The sequence below is a fragment of the Ascaphus truei genome, chromosome 11 (genome assembly GCF_040206685.1).
Source record: "Ascaphus truei isolate aAscTru1 chromosome 11, aAscTru1.hap1, whole genome shotgun sequence".
In the NCBI taxonomy this organism is placed as follows: domain Eukaryota; kingdom Metazoa; phylum Chordata; class Amphibia; order Anura; family Ascaphidae; genus Ascaphus; species Ascaphus truei.
This window is the reverse complement of record NC_134493.1, coordinates 44599893-44619112: the sequence shown is the minus strand read 5'-3', so window position 1 is coordinate 44619112 and position 19220 is coordinate 44599893. Positions and strand designations below refer to the sequence as shown.

General features: G+C 40.7%; 1 protein-coding gene across 2 annotated transcripts; it reads right to left on the bottom strand.

The window, feature by feature from the left end:
* Positions 1-10092: 10092 nt before the first annotated feature.
* On the bottom strand, positions 10093-19201 carry PDZD9 (PDZ domain containing 9). 2 transcript variants are annotated; one of them, XM_075565981.1, is made up of 6 exons: positions 19124-19201; positions 15824-15975; positions 14448-14607; positions 11967-12126; positions 10847-11039; positions 10093-10531 (listed from the first exon to the last, which is right to left on the bottom strand). In XM_075565981.1, the coding sequence occupies exons 3-6, from the start codon at positions 14466-14468 to the stop codon at positions 10366-10368; spliced, it is 540 nt and encodes a 179-aa protein (XP_075422096.1). In that variant the 5' UTR covers positions 14469-14607; positions 15824-15975; positions 19124-19201; the 3' UTR covers positions 10093-10365. The 2 variants fall into 2 exon arrangements, with proteins under 2 accessions (XP_075422096.1, XP_075422095.1); XM_075565980.1 differs by lacking the exon at positions 14448-14607 and having other exon boundaries at positions 11967-12143; positions 19124-19200.
* Between the last annotated feature and the right edge of the window lie 19 nt (positions 19202-19220).

Below are 19220 nucleotides of genomic sequence, written 5' to 3'. Positions count from 1 at the left end.
TCCAGCAGGTGAGACTGTTGCTTCTTAGGGCGTCTTCCTCAATTCTTTGTGATGGGGGGGGGGGGGGGGGGAAGCACACAAGAAGATTAAAAAGGCCACATAGGCCTCTCATGATGTTGGACCTTTAATTCTCTTAGTGATTAGACCAACCGAAAATGCAAAATGATCCATCAACCACATCTGTAATAAGGTACGGCCTTTGTTGTGAGGTTCTGTTACAGGTCACGCTTTTCGTTGCTGCTTCTGACCGTCGGCTTCCTGGTTGGCTGAGATTGTCGCAGAGCGGTATCTGCCTGCGGGACTTCACCGTGCTGTTTTCCTTCCACGGAACACTGGTTAAACAAAGGGTGTGCAAATGTGTTGGGCTGCATACCTACGCATACTTTGGTAATGGATTACCGTACATGCTGTTGAAAGTTGACTCATTGCTAGGATGTCAAAGGTTAAGAATCTAAAATAAGGAGATCAGATAGTCTTTTTGTTTTGGATAGGACGGTAACTGATGATGGCCACCTGCCAGAATATTGGCCGGTCACTGGTGACGCCATAATAATAGGATTGTGGGCAAATTCTGACTGCTGCTGTTGGTCAGAAGCAGTGAACATGGGGGGGAAATATTTTCTGTACGTAAAACTGTGGCCAGCACAAAGTAGATGCCAAAAGCAATGAAGCAGTGTTCCCCGAACGATATACAAAGTAGAGCTCTACTCACAAGTTTCATAATGCAGTGTCTTCCATTTATTTAGAAGGGAAGTGGAGGGTGCAACGTTTCAGGTACCGTATGGACTTTTCCTCACCTGCTGAAAGGTCCGTAAGGTGAGCTGAAACGCTGCACTCCCCACAATTTCGTTTTGTTATTCACTATCAGGACGCTATGGCTGGATACTGAGCTGCCAAGGGACAGCATGTCTGTGCGGACGCTGGCCCCATGGCTGACATTTGGCAGCTGCTCATTGGCTGAAGATTCCAGTGGGCAGTTGGCAATCTGTCAATGGCCAATTCACTGATTGGCTGCCTTGGGGGTTGTGCGTACTAGTGGGGGCTCGTGGAGCAGTTTGACAGTGGGGGAGACACTAAAATAATAGTAATAATTTAAATGTACCCATGCCCTCCCATTGAGACAATGGTAGGTATTGGATATTTTATTAAAAATATGTCAGTTAACACTGGCCTTACCACCATTTTCCAGTTGTACAGTATATGTTTCTTACTTCGTTAAGTATGTGTGGGGTTAAAGCATGCATCCTGCGTGGGACATGTTTCTGCTGTCATCATCCGCGCCAGTTGCAATTCACCATTACATGTAGCCACTGGCCTCTCTGTCTAAACCAGCGGCTGCACACACAGGTACATGAAGGGTTAATTGGACTATACAGTATATACCATTACAGTATATACCATTACTGAGCCACTGGGGCTACCCACTATCCCCTGAGGAAGCCAAAATAGTGTGGGATTCTTTGCTTTCGTTCCGGTACCTCTGTGGTTAACGTCATTATTTCATAGAGAAGAGTCTACTCGAAGTACCCAGACAGCGACTGAAGAGTGGAAGCGAGGCGATGCTGCCACAACGCCATTTTGAAGCATCCAAGGGTTACCAGAGGCCCATAATCAAGTTTATGCTACTGAGTGTGTTATCTACTCATTAAGCACAAACTATCATCTACAAACTCTAATCTGTGAGTAACCGCCGACTCGATCCTATATGTGTATTTAACAGTCACTGTAATAAGAGGTACGATAACGAGCCTTAAAAATCCAGATACTACTCACAGGATTTTAACCAGGGGTGCGCAATCTTTTTAGTCTGCGCCCCCCTGCTTGCTCGCGTGTCTCCCCCCTTTACCTTGTCATCGGCGTCTCTGACGTCATGTTACCTCGTGGTGTCATTTGATGCCGCATTGCCTAGGCGACGCGTCGCCAGAAAACACCAGAGATCAGGTAAGGGAACTTACAGATGCATTGCACGCGATCACCTGGCATTTCATTGAAATGCTTTGGGGAAGTGTACGGGTCCCCTGTATGCACTGACCCCCCCACCCCCGTTTGCACACCCCTGATTTAGACACCTAAGAGAAGTGCAGACATCTCAATATATCTACTTAAGATTGATTTATTAATATGTACACATTGAGTGGATCATTGAGATATTTAAGGATGCTTTATCAAGAGAAGCGATCGATGATCAACTTGTGAAACACTTTTTCTTATCAACTAATGAGATGGAATTGTAAAAACTGTAGAGCTTTACTACCATTGAATTAATTTCTTTACCGGTTCTCTCTACTGTACATTTGTGTGGAAATTTGTTAAGAATGGCATTTCAGATGATATATATTCTCTTTCTCTCTCTCTCACATTCTCTCTTTCTCTCACATTCTCTTTCTCTCTCTCATATTCTCTCTTTATCTCTCTCCCTCCTCCATTTGCAGTGTCAGTGCACTGGTCAGAGTGCTTTTATGTGCACTTAGGGCCTCATGCAGAGAGCAGCGCTATTTAAAATCTCGCCATTTTCCGGAGAAAATCGCGCAAAAAACAGCTGAAAATGGCGAGGTAGGAAAAACGCGCCATTTTTTTTTCTATTTGAAAATCTCGCCGCGCGGCTGGCGAGAAACTACATCTCGCCAGTCTGAAAAATATCCGAATTCAGAAAGGCGCGCTCGCCATCTAGCGGCTGTTTTTGGCGCGATTTTCTTCAATTTTCTCCGCCAACTAAAGTTGGCAAGAAGCAGGAGCTCGCCGGCTATAGGGGAAAAAAAATAAAAATGCGCGATTTTTTTTTTCCCTTTCAGCTGCGCGCATCTCCTCATTTACAATTCTCCACATGCAGTAATGCTAAAAATAGCGGATTTCGCCCATTTCTGCATATGGAGAACAAAACTCTCCATTAAACCTACTTTTTATTCCCCTCTCCAATTTTAAAAAGCGCTGCTCTCTGCATAGGCCACTTAGAGAAGGTTTATGGTCACGTTACCTTACAGAGTATACAGGAGGCAATGAAATGATGTGTTGAAACAATAATCGTTGGATATTTTTTATAATAAATATTTCAATATAATACAACAAATAATTCTACATTTGAATGATACTAACCTAACTCTTAAATCAACACCTAAAAGGAGAAATAGACAAACAGAAATAAAAAGATATTCTGATAATTTAGAATAAACTAGCGTAAAGCTTTACTGCAAATAGAAAATGTATCAATAAATGTTACTTCCAAAGTCCTTGATAATAATAAAAAGCAGAGAAAAGCTAGGTTTACCTTGAGGCTATGATTATTGAGTGGCATAAAAAGACTTCAATGACAGGCTCTATATGAGGTATCGCTCTATGTTTTTGCAAAGAATAACAGACAGAACATGATGAAAATCTCAAATGAATTGATATTAAGCCAAGCAGCAGATCGAACAAACTCCACTGGTATAAGCAAAAGACAAAAATACTCAATGCTACATCCAATGTGACAAAATAAATAGTTAAATACTTCAATGTTAGTATTCTCATGAATAAGGGTAATTTAGTTAAACCCCTTGGCCAAAGATATGTGTATATGTGTATATGTATATATAATGTGGTGGGTTCTGGGGTTAGAGATTGCTGGGATTGTGTGTTTATTAATTTTAATTTTCTACTGGTACCAGTTGATTGGAGGTTGGTGGCCCCTCCTCCTAGGGTTTAAGCTCACCCCACCCCATTTTTTAAGTATCAGGTTTTTCCATTTTCCTGTGCAGGACAGGTCCGTTGTGGCCATTCTCCCTCCACTGCAGAGGTAACTGAGAGTTTTCACAGGTAGTGTTAGGACCTGCATATACTGGTCATGCCGTGACATGGCTGCAGGCTTATAACGCTTTGGCCAAAGGGTTTAACTAAATGACCCTTACTCATGAGAATACTAACATTAAAGTATTTAACTATGTATTTTGTCACATTAGATGTAGCATTAAGTATTTTTGTCATTTAGTGGAAAGGACTGCCTCTTCAGCAAAGTAAGAAAAAAGAGGGGCAAAAACGGTTTCTTAAATAACTTTAATATTTGTTTACCAAATGTTTAATTTTCAAATTTAGGCCCAAAAATATAGTTCTGGTTACAATGATTGCAACAAATAAACGGTTTAACTTGCGCGTTCTGATTTAAGTTGGAAAGTATAATGTGTTAGGCTGGACCCTAAGAGAACTGCAACATTTACTACGTAAGGTTTGCATTGGAGCTGTACTAAAGATCTTGGTGTGCAGAAATGTTCTTGATATACCCAAAGGTTGGGATAATGTGGATGATCTCCCCCCACTGTAAGTCATGTGCAAAGCGTTCTAAGATGGGTCGATATAGAAGCTGTTGATGGCGCTCCTTTGGGTTTAGATGCGTTCTTGTGGCTTGATACATCTTGTAGAGCCCCATTTGTTAACCAACACTCGCTCATAACGATACAAACATTCCTCAGACATTGGAACTTTATCACGCAGGACAAACAATTGACACACAAAAACTCTAAAAAAAAGACCCCACTTTTTAATAAGAAAGAGGCATGAGAACTCGGAACTTCTCGTGGTGGTCCCAGGTGGGTTATTGTAGAGTGGGGCGTTGGGATTCCAAGTGTTATAAACATTGCATTACACCACGTTTTGTACTTGTTTCACACATGGCTTCTCCATTTTGGCTTTATTTTTGTTAAATAACTCGTGACACGGTGTAATATGTCATGTGTTGTTGTTCATCTGAGGTTGTATTTACCTAATTTTAAGACCTGCTAAGGAACAGATGATTGTTATTATGTCCTGATATGTAAACCCATAGAATTCAAAGAGGGTGTACTTTCTTTTTCACATGACTGTATATATATAGTGGTAATTTTGGAGGGGTTTCTTAGAGCTTGCTGGGTATCTGTGTGTTTTTTAACTTTGTCCAGCTGGTCTCAGCTGTTTTGTAGATTAGTGGCTCCTCCCGACTGTCCAAGTAAGCAGGGTTTCTTTTCATGCAGCTGGTTGCGACAGGTTCAATGCCAGGACCATCCTTCCTCTAATTAGAGGTAAATAAGGATTTTAATCAGTTAGTGTTAGGACCTGCGATATTATGGTCATGCCTTGAAAGTGGCTCGCAGGCTTATACGCTTTGGCCAAAGTGTTAACTAAATGGCCCTTTTTCAAGAGATATATAGGTATTTCACTGTGTACTTTTGTCACATTGGATGTTGCTCTGGACTTCTTTGTTTCTTGTTTTATGCGTGGTCTCTATGCATACAGTATTAGGTACCCCTGCAGAGTACAACGAACACTGATCACTAGGGGCTGATAAGAAAGCCGGTGCCTCGGGTTGTGGTCACCGAAGTGGCAGAACAGAGGTGCGGTGTAATTAAATGCCAAGTGGTTAAAGGCATAAGTAATAAGTTGCATCTATGTGTAGCATTGAAGTGGAAGCAACTAACTTTGCCGTGCTTATTGGGATACACATTGAATGCACAGGTAAGGTGGAGGAGGGGCGGGGGGGGGGGAAGTATCCCTAGTCACTTGTCCTTATACCTGGAGTGGGTAGAGCGAATTAGCAGTGCTCCGAGGACCCCCGGACGATCGGAATCGTAAGGTGGAAATGTAGACGCATCCCAGTAAGGACCGGGTACGCTGACGGAAGTGACGTCAGCGTACATACCCGCAGAGTGGTAGGGGTGTGTGTGTCCTTTTAACTTCTCCTCAGCGACCTGTCTCCTGCAGTGTCACATTGCCATGGCAACGTGACATCACATGGCGCCGCGCCGCGCGTTACCATGGCAAAGTGACGGCGCATCTTTCCGAACTAAACTGGTACTTTGTACAGAATATGCTATCAATTGCAGAAAATAGCTTTTCTTCTACCCTTTTAATCAGCGAGAAAATATTCAATAATATGTTCAATAAATAAATAGCCTGTCATGAAATAACTGTACAAAGATTTGGAATCCGTTGTTTCCAATGCAATGCCTCTGGGATAATGTGTTAATGGCATATTTTCAAAGCTGAGTAATCGAAAAGAAATTAATTTATCTAAGCTTGGGTCAGCTTATTTTATCTAAGCTTTTTACATAAATATTCAATGCTGTTCGATTCAAAGTTAGTTAGATTAGATTTGTTTGTTGGCCACTCTTACAGCTGGTACCAAGAGGAGTTATCACTACAAATCTGTACTTATCCTAAACACAAACGGCTCCTAATACCAGTCATGCGTCTCTATGACAATGTGGCGTCAAATGATGCCCGTTGCCATGTAGAAGTGACGTCAAATAATGCCGCAGGTCACATGACGTGAAGTCACATGACCCCGCAGCGTCATTTGACACAACATTAGAGGTGAGGGGGCACGATGGAAGAGCAGAGCAGGTAGGGGAGGGGGGGGGGCGCAGGCGCGGGAAGTTTGTGCACCGCTGGACCAGAGGATTCCTTCTTAACTCTTATTTGGAGCAGACAGATTTCATGTCTCTGTTCACAGGTAAGCTGTGTTAATAGTCTCCTCCTGTACACTAGAGAGTGCATAGAAAATAAACTTTCCTAGAGAATGCAGTTTTGGTTTAGTTATCCCTCCTTTTATATACACACAACTGCTCTGACCATTCACAATCTGACCGCAGATCCTTTATCTGCACATGTATTACGTGTGAAATATGGTTCCCACTTATGTATTGGTTTATCTCTCGAAATGGATCCCTCAAGAACACTGTTCAGTTCATCCTATCCTAAGAAGATTGATGGTGTTATTTTTAAGCCGATTGAGGCGGAGTGGTGATTTATCAATCTGTTTCAAGGCAATGCATCTCCAAGAAGGAATGTTTGGATCAATTTGGGCTGTTAGTGCTCCCAGCAGAATTCCTTGTCTCACGTGCAAGAAGAATTGTTACGAGGCCTTTATTATGGGAAAATTTGAAATACCAGATCTATGTAATTCATGATTTGCATCCAAAATTGTTTGTACCTCTGGGCATCTCCAAAACGTATTGAAAGAATTGTCATGGGCTTTGCCCATTTAGGGCAATTACTATATCCTCTTTTGATGTCTTAGTCGAAACATTTGGTGGAATATAAGCCCTGTGTAGGATTTTCAGTTGTGTCTCTCTCCAATGCAGAGATTGTGTACATTTATACGTGTTTGTAAGGTCAATAATTTACTGTTCTGTCTGTAATTCCTGGTATGGTTATTCTTCCTATTAGTTAGAGAGTATTTAAACAGTTTATCGTCCAATTTTGAGGCTAGTAGGTTATACATTTCAATAGTGTATATAACATTTCAAGCACAAATAATGCAATAAATAGCATGAAATATTATTAAATAAATATTATCACTAATAAACTACTTGGGATATAGAAAGTGATATTAAAATGTGCAATACAACCATGTATGTTGTAATTACAGCTCTGGAAAAAGATGTCTCCCAACCTCTAATACAAGGTACAGTAAGAAATGCAAAGCGCATATTTATCAGGAAAAATATGAAAATCAAAACAAGAAGATATAGTGCAAAAATGTGACAGCCCTGTTGCAATTGAAGTGGGATAATGGGAATATACCCGCTCACATGCTGTAAGGATCAATCAGGCATTTGTGGATATTATCCAGACCATGGCAGATTGGACATCTGTGGTGCAATTCTCCAAAACCGGCATCCAGCAAAGCAGGACTCACCATACAGTATACATAAAGCAGAAAGCAAATAATAGTATAATATTACTAACAACTGCTATGTATTGAGGAAGTGGACATAAACTCACACTTAACAAGATATCAATGCGCATTAGAGAGCTCATGCTCAGAATATGACAACTGCAGTGAGGCTCCTGTTGCAGAGACGCCAGACTTCCAACGATCAGCTGGTTCTCCCGTGCCACGCTTCTCGATGTTTGAGGTCACAGTGATGGGCGGAGGGAAGGTCTCGGCTTGTCGCTTATCATCAACTGCAAGGGAAGTCCTGTGCGTTGAACACCAATCACCCTACGTACTTCACTCATGTATGAGCTAGGGTACACATAGGGAATTCCTATGTATCTTCTATAGTGTCCATTTTGGTGACATCATGGCGCTAATTAATATATGCTTGAATAGATTACAAATATTTAATTATAATTAGAAATAATCCCTAATGCATAGTGACTTTTCACATATAACCACCTACATTTATTACATAATATATCTAATGCAATCTCTAAAAATAGTATAGAGTGATAAACACAAGTAGTAGCAATTGATGTGCATCTCTATATCTGGGAAAGAGATAGCTACTAATAGCAGATAAAGAACAGACGTCTTATACTTTCAATATCTCATAAAATCTAAGTAGTTATATGGAATTATATAGAGCAAATAGTGACAATGAATGTGTATGTCTTTTTCTAAAAAAAAAATGAGAGTACTTTATTATTAGTAGATCAGCAATAAATACCACCTTAAAAGTATACACGATCAGACAGGAGATTAATTTCATATAATCTAACATTGATAATATTAACCATTACAAATGGCAGATTCAATATTTAAAAGAATAAATAGTTCAATACAATTTAATATGGTATTTAAAAATATATTGTTTAGAAAATTCATCCCAGAGTTGCTTATTCCAGTCAGAAAACCCAAAGTTATTGCTGCGAACAGCTGTTCACTGGATACCAACCAATATTGATAAATAATTATAGTAGCTATCCAATATTGGATGTTAATTTACAGATACTTATTTAAAAATAGTTTTGCACAATATTTTCTAGTTTTGTTTTTCATATTTTCCCTGAGAGATCTGCTCTCTGCATTTCCTGCTGTGCATGTTAACACCAATTTTTTTTCCAGGTGCTTTTAAAGTACTATCTAGCAAATTTGTTGCAAATCCCATCAGATTGATTTTGTAAGTAAATCATTTAGACACTGTCTAAAAATGCAAAAAAAAAAAAAAAAAACTTTTGATGTATGCTAAATGCCTTTGTAGATTCTCAAAGGATTCACACAGTTTTCCATCTTTAGTTAATAACTGAGAAATATCAGCTTACCCCATATCTTTGCAGACATAGAAAGGATGATGGATTATCCCTGCTTGGAAGTCTGGGTTTCCTTGGATGTGTGAAAGCTCAGAGATTTCCCTGTCCAAGTTGAGATTTTTCCTCACTGATCTCCAAGCTTTTTTTGTATTGAACATAAGCAGATATTTGTTAATATACGGAGATGAATTCAATGATCGTGCGTGTAAGAGAGCTTTCGGATTAAACCTAACCATGCCCCCAAAAAATGACAGTACCGCTCAACCCCCTTATAACGCTGTGCTTGGGGTCCAAATAATCACATTGCGTTATAAGCGGATCGCGTTAGAAATAATGTACAATTGTATGCATTGTACAATAAAGTATTTAAGACACCAATAATCGTGTTGTAAAGTATTCATAAATACGAAAATTGGGAGCCACGCTTACATCGCGTTATAAGCGGATTTGCGTTGTAGCGGATCGCGTTATAACGGGGTTGAGCTGTATTATTAAAACACTAGTATCATTGTCTAAAATATATCCTGAGGTATCAGACATTTGCTGGAAGATGTGCAGCACTACGGACGATTTCTTCCACTTTGGATGGTGGTGTCCAAAAATAAAAAAGATTACAAAAAAAGAATAATAGTAGTGACATATATAAAAATGTACACGTTGACTGTCCTCTTCTACACAACTGGGCAGAAATCATTCCTGCTCTACGGAGCTACTAAACAACTTAATCACCTTTTGCCGGCAGAAAAGTCACTCATAGCTGGTGGTTGGAAGAACCCCTATGATTGAAAGCTGGTGGTCTATAGCAGGGGTGCTCAACACGTCCTCAAGCCTCCCCCCAACAGGTCAGGTCTTCAGGATATCCCAGCTTCAGCACAGGTGGCTCAATCAGGGGCTCATTCTGCAGGGACTGACAGAGCCACCTGTGCTCAAGCTGGGACTAATTGAGCCACCTGTGCTGAAGCAGGGATGTCCTGAAAACCTGGCCTCTTGAGGGTGCTGCAGGACTGGAGTTGAGCACCTCTGGTCTATAGCATGAGAAATTGCAAGAATGGCGACATCGACCTGTATGTCTCATAATCTATATGGAAAAATCTTACAAAATGTTAGACCCTTGATGCAACATTAGAGTTTATTGGTACACAAAAAAAACATTACTCAACAACTTAGATATGGACTAGCGTTTACTTTTTCCTTACTTGGTAACCTTTCTCTTTGTTTTTTTACAGCTATACCCAACTCAGTTCCCAGTTCTATTACCATACATGTAAATCAAGCTACCTATATCCACATATAGACACAATTTTAATTATATCAGCTTTGAAGAACGAAGGATTATCAAAAATACTGCGTTAAAGTTTATTATTAATGCTATGTAGTTTTATACTAATGTCTGATGTTATGATGATGAAGCATGATGTCATATCCTATGTCTATGCCAACGCTAAACACTCGGACACCCATTCCACCTTCGGATGATGCGCCAGGGGAAAAGTCCTCATCTTCTTCTTCACTGCTTGTTGAGCTGTAATAATCAATGCTGACTGGTGGGCTACAATACAGAAAGAGAATAGCTGGTATATTTCCGTGTAAGGCCCCCTACCAAATTATTTCTGTGGTTCCGAGAAGACTTGCCACAGAGAACGAGTCCTAAAAAAAGAGCTGCCTGGCTTCCTATATTTAAACTTTTTTCCCCCAGCGTTAGTGACTTGTTTAAATCAGTTGTGTCACCGTCTTCAAATCCCTACGATGCCTTCTATATTACAGAAAATCAATATATTTTCTATATTATCACACTTAAAGTCCCCCTGACCAAATATAGACAATGAGCATGGACGTCCTGTGGAAACTTCTGCATATGACTTACTATTCTGTTGCTTCTTCTGCTGTTTCTGGTGGTGTCTCATCCCATGTATCACAATCTTTGGGTAGCTTAATAAGATCCCTGTACACCATTATTTTGAGATCAGTACCAATGGCAACTTTCCGTAATAGACGTTGGAGTTCCAGTAGGTTGCTGTCCAAGACATTATCATGTCCTATTTGTACCAGAATGTCCCCTGTAAGGAAAACAACTTATTTGTAACATCACTGCACCCCACAGGGGATGTTTAAGATGTTTCAGTTTAAAGCTCAAATATGTATTGTGCATTCTTGGAAATATACTGTGCTTTTGGGGCCTAAATGTAAAAATGTAACATATTCATACTAAATCAGCAATACGGGTGTATTTTTGTTTAATGGCAGGATTGAACCAGAGCTAAACTGTGTTAATTTCAGCTCCGGGGACCCCTTGCTTCCAGAGAAACTTACTTCTGTAGAGGTGCCGGTATCTATCTAGGCAGGGAAATAGTGTGCCTAACATATAGGCAGCCCGTGGGCCGATAGGAAGCCATGATGTCACCCGGTGCGGCTTCCTAGTGGCCCGCATGACATGGGGCTTTAAACTGCACACAGATAACAGCACTGCTACGGAGGTATATATTGTATTGTATGTCTTTATTTATATAGCGCCATAAATATACATAGCGCTTCACAGTAGTAATAAATGTTGTAATCATATAAATAACAAATCATATAAATAACAGGTCATGGGAATAAGTGCTTCAGCCATAAAAGTAACATTAAGGAAGAGGAGTCCCTGCTCCGAGGAGCTTGCAATCTAATATCTCTGGAAGCAGGGGGTCCCCTGAGCTGAAATTAGCGTGGATCAGCTTTGAAGACTCCCTGCTTCAATCCTGTAACAAAGAAAAAAAGAATGAAACCTGTATTGCTGCTTTAAGTCAAGTCTTTCTTTCACCCTTGGCCCTTGGTGTCAGGTAGCCGAGGAAGGGAAACCCTCTCCATTTTACCTTCATTGTATTCTGACATTTCAGATTGTATCCCCCTCTTTCTCATGCATAGTTTTTCTCCAGGTTCTAACAAGGCACTAGCAGGGAGCCTCACGTCCATATTAGTGAAATCCACAGGGTCGCCACATATATTACCTGCTCTCAGCTTTCCATTCATTGCTGCTGAACCATTTTCTATTATATTTGCTATTTGAAGGTATGGTCCAGATTGTATAATGATCATTCCTAAGCCCTGGCTTTCCATGCGGAGATCGGTCTTTACTGAAATGCTTAAGGTATGTTCTGAATGTGTCTCCTGCAATGACAGTAATCCTGTAACACACAATAATGTAGAGTCCAACATTTATTAACATATCATTACTATGCGGTTGATGTACAAAATATATCTTTATTGCATTAGCAGCCTGAAGCACGTTGCCAACAACAAAGTTTATTAATGATCATAATATTCTTCCAGTTCCGAAACGTTCTGCATGGTCCATTTTAATGTGCTAGTTAATAAGGATTAATGCCGCTCTCTCTGGGGTGTAGTCACAGGCAGCATGTTTCTGGTCTGCATGATAAGAGGGACAGTATTCTTATATTATCTAGTTCAGTGGTGTCCAACCTTTTTTTGGTTAAGGAACCCTATAATTATATTGTGACATTCTGAAGAACCCCAACCCTCTCTAATAGCGCGTCTGATATCGGATGCATTGTAAGGAACCCCAACCCTCTCTAATAGCGCATCTGAGATCAGATGCATTGTTAGGAACCCCAACCCTCTCTAATAGCGCATCTGAGATCAGATGCATTGTAAGGAACCCCAACCCTCTCTAATAGCACGTCTGAGATCAGATGCATTTTAAGGAACCCCAACCCTCTCTAATAGCACGTCTGAGATCAGATACATTGTAAGGAACCCCAGCCCTCTCTAATAGCGTGTCTGATATCGGATGCATTGTAAGGAACCCCAACCCTCTCTAATAGCGTGTCTGATATCGGATGCATTGTAAGGAACCCCAACCCTCTCTAATAGCGTGTCTGATATCGGATGCATTGTAAGGAACCCCAACCCTCCGTAAAAAAATAGTGCGTCTGAGATCAGATACATTGTACATTCTTCTGTATTTGGTACAATTTTCAAATGACCTGAAAATTGCAGGAACCCCTTTAAGACTTCCCGTGGAACCCAACAGCTCCTAGGAACTCCGGTTGAAAAGCCCTGCTCTAATTACAGTTGGCTAAACTGAGGCACAGACCAAAGTCTCTGAATGCCTCTCCTCTATATCATCCTGGATGGTTCTCCGTCGACTCAAATTAACATGCCAAAGACAAAGCTCCTCATACTTCCTCCCAAGCCTGGCCCTACTGCCCCCTTCTGCATTACTGTTGGCAGTGCTATCATACACCTAGTATCTCAAGCACGCTGCTTAGGTGTCACACTGGACTCCTCCCTCACATTCACAATATAGCTAAAACCTGTCATTTTTTCCTCCGTAACACTGCAAAGATACGCCCTTTCCTCTGTCGCTCTACTGCTAAAACTCTAACACCAGCCCTCATTCTTTCCTGTCGACTATTGTAACCTTCTGTCCGGCCATCCTGCCTCTCACATGTCTCCCCTTCAATCAAACCCCTGCTGAAGTCCCTCTCCTGGCTTCCTATTAAATCCCGTATTACACACATAATTCTCATCCTCAATTTTAAGGCTTTACAATCCTCTGCCCCTCCTTACATTTAAGCCCTAATACACCGCCCCAACTCTTGCTTTCTGCTCAAGGATGTCTTCTCACTACCCCTTTTGTATCTAAAGCCCTCTCCCGCCTAAAATCTCTCACACTGCCCCACACCTCTGGAATGCCCTTCCCCTCATTATCTGACTGGCACCTTCTCTATCCACCTTTAAGACCCACCTTTTTAATGAAACACATAGGTAGCTCCATGGCGGATATTATAAACATCATTCACCGACCTTGGCCCCCTGCAGACGCACTTACCAGAACACCGTCCTACTGTCTCTGTACGTTCTTCCTACCTACCAATTAGATTGTAAGCTCTTCGGGACAGGGCCTCCTTTCCCTAATGTTACTTTTATGTCTCACGCTCTTATTCCCATTATTTGTTATATTACGATGTTCCTTGTATTACTGCTGTGAAGCACTACAGTACTGCACCGACACACTTTATCCGAGCAAATACCCGGTATGTACCTGGCAGATACCTGGAATGCGCCGCTCCTCACCTCTGACAAGCCCCGTTGCATTTGCCTTCCCAGCCTGGGTTCATGCCTGGCTGATGGGTGGCTGATCTGTTAAATGATAATGATTAGGATTTAATAGGCTGCAATGCTTCGCGTGTCTACCAGATGGCATAAATTCATGAATTGTAATGCAGTATATATATATATACTGTGCAGTATTGCAGCCAGCTGGAATAAAATGCTTCAATCCCGGCTTGGAAAATAACTCAATGCACTCGGGCAGAAAACAGTCACAAACCTCAATACACCTGGGTATACCCGAATTCGTGGGACTAGCCGAGCTCGAATAAAGTGTGTCGCCAGTGTATGTACATAGTTGGCGCTATATAAATAAAGATATACATATATACATACATACATACATACATACATACATAGGTAACCAGAGCATTCATCCCAAGTTCACATGGAGTTCACATTTCCTTTATATATTGATTGTGCTCCAGGGTATCAAGTTAATCTGCACAATATTGCTGTTATAAGTCATTTTTATGTACGCTGTTCCCTTTTATTCACAGTATTGAGCCAGTCCATCTGAAATTGCAAATTTTTCTCATAAATAAATACTTATTTTGGTTCTCACAAACATCATACTAACGATAAAGAAACTCAGCTTTGTAAGTAAACTCCTTTCACCCAATATCTAATTCTTCTTTCATTATCTGCTGTCATTAAAAAAACATGCACTTTTTTAGCAACAGGAATAGTACTATTTTCACGTATTGGAGCAATCCCCTGTGCTTTTAATTAATGTGTGTATGTGTAGCCAAGTGCCCCTGGCTATAGCCTTCTACTGGCCTCAACACTATAAGTCCTGATAGGAACAGGCAGTGTTGGGGTTAAACTCCTGCGCAGGGCCTAGCCTGCAGTTGCAGCCCGGATTGGTATTAAAGCCACACCAGGTAAGTGCCATGGGGTGTCGGATCTGGAAATACGCCGTGGGTTGGGTCATGTTGAATACCTGGTTAATCCAATTTTAAATATGTGTATTTTGTATGTGTAAGTAGTGTTAGTTAATACAAATGATCCGTGTATAATTAATGTAATATTATTTATAGTCGCCATACTGTGAAAATATAAAATGTTGGTTACCTATACAATAAAATATCCACGCTGCATCAAATACATTTTTGGGTTGAAACATAGCAGCTTAATTCTACCCAATATTAGCAGACTTTTAACGGTTTAAAACAAGTTGAACGTGGCCGATGATCTGCACGCGCTCTCTTCCTTTTTCAGTGAACAGAAACATCATTTTTTTAGTACAGGGGGTGTCAAACTGAGTACTCAAGGGTCACCAACAGGCCCGGTTTTACGGATAACCCTGCTTCAGCACAGGTGGCTCAATCAATGGCTCAGTCAAAGACTGAGTCACCTGAGCCACTGATTTTGACTGAGTTTGACACCCCTGGTTTAGGACATACCATTCACATCGGAACACCTAACGCAATTCATTTTTGTGCGCCAAAGAAAGTGACATTTTTTTTTTATTGCGACGCTGCCGGTGCAGATGGAGACATATCAGGTCAGTACATAAGTGCACACAAATGCAATTTAAAATAAGTTTACCATGCGCCAAAAAATATACGTTTTCGTGAAGAATCCTAGTAAATTGTCCCTTAATGTCTCTTGTGACCGATAGTTAGGGTAAGTTACACGGTGACGTTGTCCCTCTCATATACTGTATGTGGCTGTGCCTTCACACAGGACTCTCCACACGGTATCTCAGCGATTTACGAAGCCTGCCTACCTGATGCTGTTGACCTGGGAAGCCCAACAGGATCCAATGACCACATAAGCATGTTAGCAGCGAAATACCAAAAGAATGGGACCGGAAATACAGTACGTATGCAGATCAACCAATATATTCATGCAAATACTTGGAAAGGTTTGGTCGTGACTCTAAAACAGAAAGGACAGTTTACAATGTAGAAGCCTGGAAGATTCGAATGGTAACAGAAATACTTTCCATTGCTTTAACTCCTAACAGTTCCCAGAATCCCTGTGACCTCCTTTGGCGCCCGAGCTTTTAGCCACGCTGCTCCCACTCTTTGCAACAGTCTGCCTCGTACAGTGCGAGAGGCTCACTCTCTGGGAATCTATAAAAAATAGGGTCACGACCTACCTGCTTACCCAGGAATTAAATTAATGAACCACAACCTGTCCGACTATTTATAGCTACAGTACCGTCCCATCCTGTATTGTATCTTTCCTTGTGTTTGGTCTCTTTTATAACCTTAAATGAGGGTGACAATATTTTCCCCGAGACAAATTTTGCGCAGGCGCAAACGGCAAGCACCCATCACGCATTCGCACGAGCGGCTGGCAACTTGCCGGCTGCACATGCGCAATGGGGGTTTGCTGGCTGCGCATATGCGTTCAGCACTTGCCGCCTGCTCTTGCGCATGCACGATGGGCGCTTGCGAGCCGTGTAAGCGTCAGAAAAAAACGGGACATTTAAAAAAAAAGAAAAGTTGTGCCCCGGGAAAAAGTAATAAAAAACTGGGACGTCTGGTCACCCGACCTTAAATGTTTTCTTATTTTTCTCTTTTTGTAACTGTGAAGCGCTTTGAGTCCCATTTGGAAGAAAAGCGCTATATAAATAAAGTTAATATTATTATTATAATGGAGAGTACTGCCCATGTTAGACACTGCTTGGGTGCACACGCAATTATGTTACCTCTTAAACTTGCACTTAATAACAATCTAGGGACTCTCATGGAAATGAACAAGCTGCACGCTGTTTGATTTTGTGTGGCACCGTTCCCCACTGCCCATTAACCGCAGTAATAATCAATAGGAAAATTCCTTCCAAGCTACAGATGTATCTATTCGTGATTGTTGCACTGGGGTTTATAAAGCGTTAGTGTGCACTAATGATCTGCGGCTGTAATTGTTGGGCTCGGTGATGCAGTCTGTTTTCTCCATTAGATTTTCCGTGCATAAGGTAGAAATGGGGAATTAAGGTGCTAAGACAGCTGATGAGTGAATCCTATGAATTTCCTTCCACTGAATATACTGCCAATACAGAAAGGACACGAACCACACTCCCCAAAATTGGCAAGAAATGCACCATCATATACGTTGCTTGTGATTCTTTTGGTAGACCATTAAAAGGTATTGTCTTCACCTTTAGGGAGAAATATAAATCTCTATTACGCAATAACCAAATACTTGCTCAGGGGAAACAAAATGGAATCCGGCAGCCAATAGAAAGCTGCAATGTCATTTTGAGATGACGTCGCAGCTTTGTATGGGTGACCCCCGCTGTCATGTTTTACATTTTTGGGGAGTTTTCTCAAATAAAGGACACAACATTAAAACGATTGGATATCGGGGGTACCACGGATCAGCTCAGTAGGACCTCCTGGTTCAGTTAAGCCAGAATAAAAAAAACATTTTGGGGTGTTTGCAGCTTTAATTTTTCTTTAGCTTCTAAAAGGAATAGGGCAGCTAAACAGAAGGAAATAAACCCATTTGAATCTCAGTCTTTTCTTCTTGTGACTCTGGGAATATGTATATCACTTTCTCTCCCTGTGCCTCAGCCACCAACAATGATATTATTTTCTCACTGTGCCTGCAATAGTCTATGTACAGCACTACGCTATATAAAAACGTTATTATTAAAGTGAATTTTAACTTTTAGTAACTCGTGATCTTTCCTTTATACCTACACGCCACCCAGAGCAATTGCGCTTACACTACAGCCAACTCATTGCAGCCGTTGTTGTTTTATTCATGCTTTTTGTAAAGTAATACAATCAACATTTTATTTATATGTATATAAATATAGTAAAGGAGCCAGGCTATACAATAACAGTAATAATCCGAAAGATGGAGGGGGTGCTGCTGCTAACGCACTAAACTGTACTATCTATAAAGGTTAAAAAAAGCAGGCACACCAAATGGTACAATACTTGTGTCTTCACTAGCTAGTAAAGTTAATTGGGGGAGGCCTTCAACAAGCAGTGGATCGACAAGGGCTGATTTATATATATATATATATATATATATATATATATATATATATATAATCCCTTGCTGCAGTGGAAGCGCTGTATGCTGGGCGATAATGGGGAAAGACAGGATTGCAGACCTGTCTAAGACATGCAAATGAGCATACAGTAATATTTACAGTTGCTTTATGCTTTACTGTGGAGGGTTTTTGTCACTTTTTTTACCCACCATAACCTTAATAATTGTGGTGATTACCTAGTCTATAGTCTCAAAACCATCTTAGCCATTACAACCAACCTCACACTGATGATACCCATCAAGGTTGAAACATGTCTGTGAGTGGGTTTAATGGCTTTGCATCTCATCCCAGCCTCTGTCTAAAAGCTGTGTTTAAAACAGCATGCATTGGCTTGAGGATTTGCTTGTGTAATACAAGCTTGAGACAAAAGGTGGTACTGAGTGCTCATTTGCATGTCATTTCCCAGAAATCCTTGCTGCAGTGGAAGCGCTGTATGCTGGGTGATAATGGGGAAAGACAGGGTTGCAGACCTGTCTAAGACATGCAAATGAGCATACAGTAATATTTACAGTTGCTATATGTATGTATGTATGTATGTATGTTGGAAACATCACCTCTCTGAAAACCCACCAAGTGGAAATCATTTGGACTTTATATTCTTTTTGGGTGTATACACTATTATCTTATGGATTATATATTACTAAGTTTATAGCAATTATATCTTAAATATCACACCATTATTTTATCATTATTAATATAGAGTTGCACAGTTAATTCACTATTATTCTATCTTTAGCGCTACATTGTGTGTTTTATATATATATATATATATATATATATATATATATATATATATATATATATATTATATATATATACACATACACACACATATACACGCCCTGTATTATATACAGTATATATCTTATTATATATATCTTATATTTGATAGAGCTAGTATATAACATGGGGTACTGTATACTGTAATTACAGTACATCCAGAAATGACATTAATGTGAAAGAAAACACTGGGCGCGCGCCACTGCACAGAGCAGGATCCTCCTCACGGCTAACCTCTCGCTGTTGCTAGGCAGAATGGGAGACTGCCGGCTTCCGTAGCAACGAGGGTGTGGGAGGAGACGACGCGGTAGTGTCACGTTTGGAGAGAGCA